This window comes from Oryza sativa, chromosome 3 (genome assembly GCF_034140825.1).
Source record: "Oryza sativa Japonica Group chromosome 3, ASM3414082v1".
In the NCBI taxonomy this organism is placed as follows: domain Eukaryota; kingdom Viridiplantae; phylum Streptophyta; class Magnoliopsida; order Poales; family Poaceae; genus Oryza; species Oryza sativa.
Genome location: NC_089037.1, coordinates 9,085,865 through 9,096,435, shown reverse-complemented (window position 1 = coordinate 9,096,435; position 10,571 = coordinate 9,085,865). Strand labels below are relative to the sequence as shown.

At 45.8% G+C, this 10,571-nt stretch overlaps 1 protein-coding gene across 1 annotated transcript; it reads left to right on the top strand.

The window, feature by feature from the left end:
- The first annotated feature begins 4,907 nt into the window (after positions 1-4,907).
- LOC4332385 (protein PSK SIMULATOR 1) lies at positions 4,908-6,668 on the top strand. Its single transcript, XM_015773348.3, has one exon. The coding sequence runs from the start codon at positions 4,948-4,950 to the stop codon at positions 6,358-6,360; it is 1,413 nt and encodes a 470-aa protein (XP_015628834.1). The 5' UTR covers positions 4,908-4,947; the 3' UTR covers positions 6,361-6,668.
- Positions 6,669-10,571: the final 3,903 nt, after the last annotated feature.

Here is a 10,571-nt window from a genome sequence, read left to right as displayed (position 1 = left end):
CACTCTGGCAATACAAACGGGCAATTGACCTTGACCTAAAACTAGCACGACAGACGAAAGACTCCAAACCAGGCACGATCAACGTAATCGGCGTGGATTGAGGCTTCCCCCCGGCCGTCATCGTCCGCACGAATCGAGGCGGCTTCCGCCTTAGAGCAAGAATAATAGAGGGCTGCAAGAAGGCTAAATGCTGATGTAGATAAAAGAGGAGAGGAGAGAGATAAGAAATGGGTTGTAAACTTACAGCCGCCTTAGACACAAGAACCAAAATAAAAATATGTGAGACAGACAGGTGAACCATATATTTATAGGAAGAGTTAATCACTATATGAGTGAGCTGAGAGATAGGCTATAAAGATCTATACCGTCAGCAGCTGGCTGTATTATTAGCCTTGCTCTTAGCCGTCGTCGTCAGTGCGGATCTGAGCGGCTTTGTCCTCTTTGCCACATCCTTTACTTCAGCAGCCGGTGCGCGTCCCCGGCACCATCGTTAGCACGAATTGAGACAGCTCCCTCTCTAACTGTCGTTGTCGGCACAGATCTGTGGGTCCCTCCCCAGCCGCCGCATCCTCTCCTTCTTCGGCCGTCAGCGCTCGTCTCTAGCCGTTAACGCCAATGTGGATCAAGGCGGCTTCCTCCCTAGCCGTCATCGCCTGCTCTTCTTCTTCGACCGTCAATGAGCATCCTTAGCTGCATCGGCGCGAATCTAGGTGGCTCCCTCCCCATCTGTCATCCATGTCGTCGATGGCGTCTTCCCGGCGATGGTTTACAAGTTCCTCTTTAAAATATTATCCACATCATCAACTAAGACCCTATTTGGATGGGGCTAAAATTTTTAGACCCTGTCACATCGGATGTAGGGACGTTAATTTGGAGTATTAAACATAGACTAATTACAAAAACCCATTCTATAATCTTGGACTAATTCACGAGACGAATCTATTGAGCCTAATTAATTCATAATTAGCCTATGTGATGCTACAGTAAACATTTGCTAATTATGGATTACTTAGGCTTAAAAAATTCGTCTCGCGAATTAGCTCTCATTTATGCAATTATTTTTATTATTAGTATATGTTTAATACTCCAAATTAGTGTCCAAACATCCGATGTGACAAGGACTAAAGTTTAGTCTCTGGATCCAAACACCACCTAATTTATTAGCGGCCATCTCATACACCACATCGCATTTAATACACTAGCCCTAATGTAACATAATTATTTTATTTTATCCACTCTCATCCAATCAACCTTTTTTTTTCTATTTCCTTAAGTTTGTAAAGAGATTGATGCTTGTATGAGAGGTGACTTATTCTCTCTTTTCTCTTCTCGCCTCATCTCATAATTTATAGATGATACTAGCAAAAATACTCGTGCGTTGCACTGGGTGATTACGTAGTGTGTATAGTGAAAATAGTGTTGTTTGGTTTAGACAACTAATCTACTCAAAAAAATTGTTTGCTTTTAGATAAATAATCTGCTCTATATTTGTAGAAATGATGTTTAGTTTGGATGATTTGTAGCACGGGAGAAAATGGATGGACGAATAATATGATTGTCTTTGCCGAAAAGGCGACAGATGAAAATTGGTATCATGAACAAAAATATTTATTTTTTATGTAGAACATGAGTGGAATTTTTGTACTCAATGTACTTTGAATTGCGAGAATATATATATATATATATATATATATATATATATATATATATATATATATATATATATATATTTAGAAACACAAAGTGCAAACGCGCTCACAACACGAGTATTGAGATTGACGAAGTAACCATGAACGCCTCGAGCACCCGTGTCAAATCAAAGATTTGAATCCAGATTGACTGGTTCCACCACAAGAAACCTATCCAGTTAAACTATACCCACTTTGCAATAGTGGGAATATACTTGTGTATTGTTACCTATGTGTGGAGTTCAACAAATCGTAAAAAACAGTCTTATTAATTTTGTGAGAGTGAGTATTGTTTTTTATTTACAAATTGTATTTGAGGTCAAATATTAATAAGTAGACATTAAAAAGAAATGAAAGAAGATTAGATGGTGAGGGGAAAAAATAAAAAAAAAACATAATAAAAAAAGAGCGGACAAGAACAGGTCAAGAAAATTTTATTATTTAAAATTTTTTAATAAATAGATGCTTGTGTGTTGCAACGGGTAAACTAAAATTATCAAAAATATAAAAAATATTAGATCGTTAGGATTTAGTTTTTATGATATGAGCCCTTTAAAAAATATATTTCTTATAGAAATAAAAAAGTTATAAAAGAAAGGCCCATTAGACTTAAAACCGAACAAAAATTAAAAACCAACTCTATAAATCTCTATATGTGCCGGTTATATGGCATACTTGTGCTGTTTTTTTCTCAAATACAGAGTGCTCATTTTTTTTAAAAAAAAGATATAAGGCCCGCCAGACCTAATCCTTATCCCCGAGCGAGCAAGCGGAGCAAGCGGCGCCTCGATCCTTCCATCTCCTCATCTTCTCGTTTTTCCCGACTTCCCTTATCCTCTCTCTCTCCTCCCTTCATTTTCCTCTTTCTCGGTGTTTTCTCCACTGCCGTCGCAGCCAGCGACGCCCTCCCCTCTCCCCTCACCAGTGCGCCGCTTCCCCTCCCCCTCGCACGGCGCCCTCCTCCTCTCGGTCTTCTCTCTCGCTCTCCTCTCTCTCGTAGCCGAGGCGGCAGGCGGCGGCGCAAGAGGGGTGGCGGCGGCAGGTGGAGACGGTGCGGCCCAGCGGCGGCAGGAGGCAGCATCGGCAGCGATGGCTGCGCCCTCCCCTCCGCGGCAGTAGTGGGAAGAGCGGCGGCCGCCCAGAGGTGCCCTCCCACCACCAGATCCAGCGGGAGGAAAGGCTCCGGAGCTGCGCCGCCTCGCCATCCTCCCCGCCGCCACCTAATGCGCCGGTCGATCCAGCGGCGGCGGCTCCCTCCGCCCCCTCTCGCCTTCCTCCGGCGGCGGTGGCGGCGGCGGCGGCAGCCGCGAGCGGATCCGGCGGCAGCGGGCGGATCCAGCGGCGGAGGCTCCCTCCTCCGCCGCCTCTCTTCTCCCTCCGGTGGCGGTGGCGACGGCCATGGATGGATATCGTGGCGACGGCTGAGGGCGGCAGTGGCGACGGTCAAGGTTGGATCCGGCGGCAGGCGAGTGAAATTTTGTGATGTAGTTTTGTGATTGTGATGTATATTGTAGTTCTTCTTGGATGTTTATTTTGTGATTTTGTGATTATTGTAGCTGAGTGATTTGGTTGTGCCGATTTTGGAAATTGTTTCTCTTGTATCCAATTCTGAGAGGGATTGGGATTCAGGGGCTGCGGACGAAGGCGCACCGCGAGGGACGAAGGCACCCTTCGTCCGACTTGTGACGATAGAAAAAATTTAAATATTTATATTAGTTATAGATTTAGGGAGTCGTGTTTAGATATGGTACATGCCCTAGCGTCGCGCCGCGCGCGGTACGTGCATTGGACAGTGGTGCGGTCAAAAGTGGGCGGCACTTTTAACTTCTTTTTGTGCGAGTGATCGATCGATCGATCGATGGTGTATAATCATTGCATGCGTATGCCCGGGTGGTTTCCACGTGACGCAGCTTTAATTTGCTCGATCGCGGAGTCTCCTTTGGTCTCCTCCACCCATTCGCAATGACGCAGCACGGCAGCAGCATTGGTTGGTTAGTACACCGTCTTATATATTCCTAGCTAGTCGCATTGGCGTGCATTGCGCCATCGATGACAACACGACGCGTACCTATATGTACGTGGCAATAATACTACAGAGTAGTGGCATCTGATCGCAATGTAGAGGCGATCGATGGACACAGGCACACAGCCTTACGTATATACGTACCTTCTAATCATACGTATACGGTGTAACCTTGTTTGGGATACGTGTATACGATATAGCTGAGCAGAATCAGGCGGTGTGCATTTGCAGCAAACGGATCGTAATTGAGCAATGAATGAGCCATAGATTACATCCGTGGAGATCAGGCACTCGGGTGCGTTCCCAACCCCTCTTATTTATTTTCCGTGCGCACGCTTTTTTTCAAACCGCTAAATGGTACATTTTTTTAAAAAAGTTTCTATACGAAAGTTGTTTAAAAAAATTAAATTAATCCATTTTTTTTAAAAATGGCTAATACTTAATTTATCACGCGTTAATGCACCGTACCGTTTTATGTAATTACTGTTTCAGATGGGAACAAGGATGGTATTGGAGGTCTTGCTACCTGTTCAAAACACACGTATTAATCGAGTGAGAAATTGAGAATGAGAAGGACGTCCAGTATCTCTCTCGTGCAATTACCCACGACAGGTGATCGACATGTCGACACATGTGGAAACTAAGCGAGCGGCGTTGCAGCAGCGGCGCCTTACGCTCGCGCGTTCTCATCTCGCGATCCTACGTAGATCGGTCGTGTCCCAGCGGGAAGAGACGACAGTCGACAGGCGTCGCCGTCGATGCAAGACTTCCCCGAGGCAAGTCTCCGGCCGTGCAGCGCCCGCCCGGTTGGGTCGAGAGGATGGGAGGAATTCCATGGCACGTTGACATGTCTAGCTAGTGGTGGTGGTGGCCAGTGGGAGATCGAAGTGGACGGCTGGCTCGGTGGACGGGTAGACCGTGCACATGGCCTCTCGTGATTTGCCGGCTGCGTGGACGACTTCGCCTCTCTTGACCCGCTCCGGGTCGCGCTGCCGAGCACACGTATTTCTTCTCCTAATGGCTAATCCTGCTTGGATACCGTCCGGTCGCGTGCTGGTTCTGCTCCTTCGCTGTTTAGACGCGTAATCCGCATGAACAATCCTGTCTCGATTTCATACTGATGATATTTGATCTGCTGCGCGGCTGCTCGTTACGTTGGGTGTTATTTGATAGTATTTCCTTGTGTTCTTGAGCTTGGTAAGTAAAGTGGTGCCGTGTCGGGTGTGAGGTTTTGGCATGCCCGCGGGGGCGAGGTCATGGCTCGCCGACCTGCGCGCGCGGTTCGGTGGCGGCGCCAGGGAGGAGGCGGGTCTCGGGATCCTGGCGTTCGAGGCGGCGGCGGCCATGTCGCGGCTCGTGTCGCTCCACCGCTCGCTGTCTGACGTGGAGGTCAGGAGGCTCCGCGCGGACGCGCTGCGCGCCGAGGGCGTCGCGCGCGTCACGTCCACGGACCAGTCGCTCCTGCTCCGGCTCGCGTGCGGCGAGTTCGTGGCGGACCTCGACCATGCCGCCGGCACTGCCGCGCGCCTCGGGGCGCGGTGCTGCGCGGGCGCGCCGTTCCTGCACGATTTCGACCGCGTCTACGCCGAGGCGAAGCGCGGGAACGGCCTCGCGCGGCTGGACGCGACGGTTGGGTTCTACAGGGGCGCGGCGAAGCGGTTCAGGAAGATGGAGCGGCACGTGGCTGCGACGGCGAAGCTGTACGCGGAGATGGACGCGCTCAGCGAGCTGGAGGCGTCGGAGCGGCGGATGGAGCAGTGGATGAGGCATAGCGGGCCGATCCCGGCGCAGCCGGGGCCATCGGCCAAGAGGCAGGTCCCCGAACCTGGCGAGAAGCTGATACGCGAGCTCAACTCGCAGCGGCAGAAGGTGCGCCGACTCATGGAGAGCTCGCTCTGGAGTGTCGCCGCGCACAAGGTATCCAAGCTCATGGCCAAGTCGGTGCTCGCCGTGCTCGCGCGCATCTCAATAACATTCGGTGCGTACGTGCCGGGCTTGCCGCTTTTGACAGTAGGTCGCGCGTGGGCGCTCCGCCGCACGTCTGGCCCCTTACAGCAGGCGGCGTCACCGGCCGCGGCGATCCGGCACTCGGCTCCCATCTTTCGGCAGAAAGACACCGCCTTTTCAGCGTCGGAGTCCATCAAGCCCCCGGCGAGCACGGTTGGCGGCTCGGGGATGGAGCTGCGATACGCGAACATGATCGTGTGCGCCGAGATGCTGCTCAGGCAACTTTGGCCAACGATCCACAGCAACGAGGTGGACGCCGGGATGGATCTCTCGAAGAGAGACGAGCTGTACAAGATGCTGCCTGTGACCATCCGCACGGCCGTGAAGGCGAAGCTGAGAGAGAGCTGGAGAGGGCAGCCAGTGGACGAGGCTGCGGCGGCGGCGTCGATGGACGCGGTGGACAGGATGCTGCGGTGGTTGGGGCCTATGGCGCACGACACGGTGCGGTGGCACGACGAGCATAGCATGGAGCGGGCGCAGCGGTTCAGCATGCGGCCGCGCGTGCTGATGGTGCAGACGCTGCACTTCGCCGACCGGCACAAGGCAGAGAATGTCATCGTCGAGGTGCTCATCGGGCTCAGCTGCGTTTGCTGGTACGACGATGAGCGACGCCGTCCGGCCGATTGGGACGACGACGACTAGACTGTTGGGTCTGGCGCTCTACTGCCCGGTATATTGGCATGGTATATAAGCATAAAGCATTTGTATCCACCATTATGGATACACCGCAGGACAATTTTTTTTGTTATGATTTGAAGAGTGACACTGTGTGCTAGCTAGCTAAATGTTCTTGCATCCCAGCGAGAAAAAACAATATGATACCACTGTAAATACGTGGTAATGTACATATGTTTATTCAAGGGTAGGACATGTCTATTGAAAATCATGTAAGTATGAATTTGTGACCATTGGATTCATGGAATTGTCTAGATTACTCTATATTTTTACCATATATTGTGTCTCCTCTTCTTCTCAATCCCTCCCCTCACCATCATCACCTCCTCTCTCCACCCAATCCAATCTCCGCCACGCCTCTCCACCTAGCATCATCCGTGGCATCGGCCCCAAACCGACAAGGCTTGTTGGATCATGTTACTTCCCTTTTCATTCTCCTGTGATCTTTACCGATCCTCTACATTGTCCCATCCGCTGTATCAATTCCGTCTTTGGTAACTTGCCCCTGCTATCAGCTCCGCCCTTGCTAACTACCTTCTCTACCGGTATGTTCTTACTATGCTTCCCGCATACTCCTCTCTCCACTCCCTCACCTATCCTTGAATTTTAATTCGGACTTCACCAAGCTCATCAATGATGAATGAGAAGGTTGATCGGGTAGAAAACATGGAGCGGATTGATAAGTCAAAATATCGCAAATATTTTGTTTTTGAATCCCATTTGTGTGTGGTTAGGAAACTTGCACATTAAATTATCATAGTAGTATTTCACATGTTACACATTTTGTCCGAGACATTCACATGTTTCATGTAATTAGGCATCACTGTAAAATATGTGCTAACTTGGGTAATGTACATACCTATCATTCTGATGCTTGCTGTGTTTGTTGGCAATGATTGGTCCACGTGTCAGTTCTCTATTGGTAGATAAATCTAGATTATTCATTTGAGGAAACAAAACAGCTCACCGTACATCACAAAATTAAATTAAGCCGATGTACCAGATCATATCATCTCCTCGTCTCCCCCGACTCTTCATCTCCTCGACTTATCATCTCCTCGTTGTTGCCTTGCTGCCGCCCAAGCAGGCCGCCAGTGTGACGTGCGACTGCGAGGAAGGCGACGGCAGGACTCCGACGGGACTTGCGATGGACGGGCGAGTCAGGTATGTGGTTTGCCCCCAGATCTAGCGGCACTAACGCCGGAGAAAGTAGGGGCTGTGGGCAGCGGTAGTGGGCTAGCGCCTGGCGCGGGCGGTAGCGGAGGTGGTCGGGAGATTGGTGCCGTAGCAGGTAGCGGTGAGCCGTCGGCGGCGGCGTTTCTTCGGGAGGTGGTGGGCGCTGCGGAGGACGCCGACGGTGGGTGCGACAGAGAACTGCGGCAGCGGAGGACATCGACAACCAGCCCTCTGCATGGAGAAGGCGGATCCGACGGAGGTGGTTCGTAGGCAGAAGCGCCTCCTCGGCTGTGGCGGAGGTTGCCCTAGAGGCAGCAACAGCCTAAGTGTCGGTGCAAGGATCTCGGTGAGGAGGAGGCGGATCAGACGAAGGCAGATCCCGTCGGCGGCGGAGGCCTGGGTGTTTGAGAGGCAGAGGTGGATTTCGACATCGGTGGCAGCCCTGTAGGTGGCGGAGGCATAGGAATCCAGTGAAGTGGAAGCGGATCCTTTAGCTCGCGTCTGGTTGGCTAGTTCTGATTGGATGATGACAGATGAGGTGGGCTTACTAGCGGAACGTGGCATCAACTCACTTGAAGCGGATGAAGATGACACCAGCGGAGTTTTGTAGCGACAACGCACAAGCTACATGACCTCCACTCATCGAATATAATCGTTTCAATTGAGGATGTCAAGAAATAGGGATGTGTCAAGATCGTCTTTTTTTTTGTGTGTGTTCTCCTCTTTAATGAGGCATGAGTCTAAGCGCTCTTGTATCATTCTGGTTATGTATATCCCTCGTGAATATAGAGGCCGGATTAATGAAAATCCATTATCTAAAAAAACAAAAATAAATTAAGCCAAAGCATGCACAGTCCACTTGGCGATAGCCCTGGCCGCCGGTGCCATTCTCACCCTTCGCGTTCTGCACGCGGGGATTTGCACATTTTGTGTCGCTAGAAAAAAAAAGGCAACAAATTATTTTTTGTAAAAAAAATACTACCATTATGGGAGAAACAAGTGAATATATGAAAAATAAAGAACACTAGGAGTAAAAAGATAATGAACAATTGAAAAATAATGATATTTGACAATATATAAACAAACATTGCCACATATTTTATCGCGGGTTTGTTAAGCGATAGAACCGTTTTTGTTCAATTATGGTATTACAACAAAAGACACACTAAATAATATGGATAGAAGAAAAAAAGAAACACTAGGGTTTCTGAGTGTTTATGTTAAAACAAATCTCACTTTAATGTATTATACATGCCACACCGAAAATTAAAATATTGTTAAGAGGCTATAAAATATATTGTTTGAAGTACTAAATGTATGAATTTTACATCACATATGTGGCTTAACTAGCAAGCGGTTCAACGACATACCCATTTTCAAAAGAAGAAGCTGTAAAACATTGTGAAGAGACAAGACAAAATATTCAGATTTTTTTTTTGTTTAGACAAATATTAAATTTCTATATGATGATTTATAGAACATATTTCTATTAGAATATGGGAAATCTCCTAAATAAAGTTTCACGTAAAAAAACATAGAAAGTATAACACAATCATTTTTTCATGTGTTCTAAAAACTGATAAATTGAAAAATAAAATAGAGTAAATTTCATAAAACTTACAGATAATTTGATCAAATTATCAAAAAAACTACAGATTTTAAATGATGTAGCATAGAACTACAGATTTAATAATAAATTTATCACAAAACTACAAGTTTAAAGCTAAGTATCGCAAAACTACAAATTCAATAATAAAATTATCACAAAACTACATATTTTAGGGTTTAAATTTTGAGCACTAATGTTATGTTGGACTTATAATTTTTCAAGTTTTGTGATTAAATTATCATTAAACATGTAGTTTTGTGATAACTTTGTTACTAAATATGTAGTTTTGTAACATTTCACCTTAAATCTGTAGTTTTGTGATGAATTTAGTGTTAAATCTGTAGTTTTGTGATGCATCATGTTAAATTTGTAGTTTTCTAATAATTTGATCAGAGCACCTATAGTTCTGTGAAATTTACTCAATAAAATACTACTCTCTCCGTTTCAGGTTATAAGACGTTTTGACTTTAGTCAAAGTCAAACTGATTTAAGTTTGACCAAGTTTGTAGAAAAAAGTAGTAACATTTTCAACTCGAGATAAATTTATTATGAAAATATATTCATATATTGATTTGATGAAACTAATTTAGTATTATAAATATTTCTATATTTATCTATAAATTTAGTTAAACTTGAAATAGTTTAAGTTTGACCAAAGTCAAAACGTCTTTGTAACCTGAAACAGAGGGAGTACCTTGTTTGTGATGTCGTACGAATGTATGACCATCACCCAAATCTCACTCAGATGGTCAATACTTACGAAAATATTTGTACACTATGTCTATGATAGAAATCTTAAATGTCAAATAAAATCATGGAAACTAACCAAGTTTCAAATAAGCCAAAAACGCTACATGCGGACTATAAAATATATGGCACGCCAATCAACATGAATTTTCGAGTACTCTCTTCGTAGTTATGAGTTTCCAAGTTCAACTTTAACCGTTTGTCTTATTTATTTTTTTTGAAAACAATAAAAACACAAATCACATATAAAATGATATTCATGTTTTATCGCCTAATAACAACAAAAATATTGTTTTTAAAATTATTTCAAATAAGATGGATAATGAAAGTTGGCTCGAAAACTTATGACTATTTAAATTTAAATCATATCAACTTATATAAACTTATGTTGTTTAAACTATCTTACATATTCCCTCTATTTCAGGTTATAAGGCTTTCTAGCAGTGTGGACAATGCTAGAAAGTCTTATAACATGTGTCTAGATTCATTAACATCTACTTCCTCCGTTTCACAATATAAGTCATTACAGCAATATGAATATGAGAGATGCTGGAATGACTTACATTGTGAAACGAAGGGAGTATATGAATGTGGATAATGCTAGAAAGTCTTACAACCTGAAACGGAGAGAGTATTATTTTTAGTT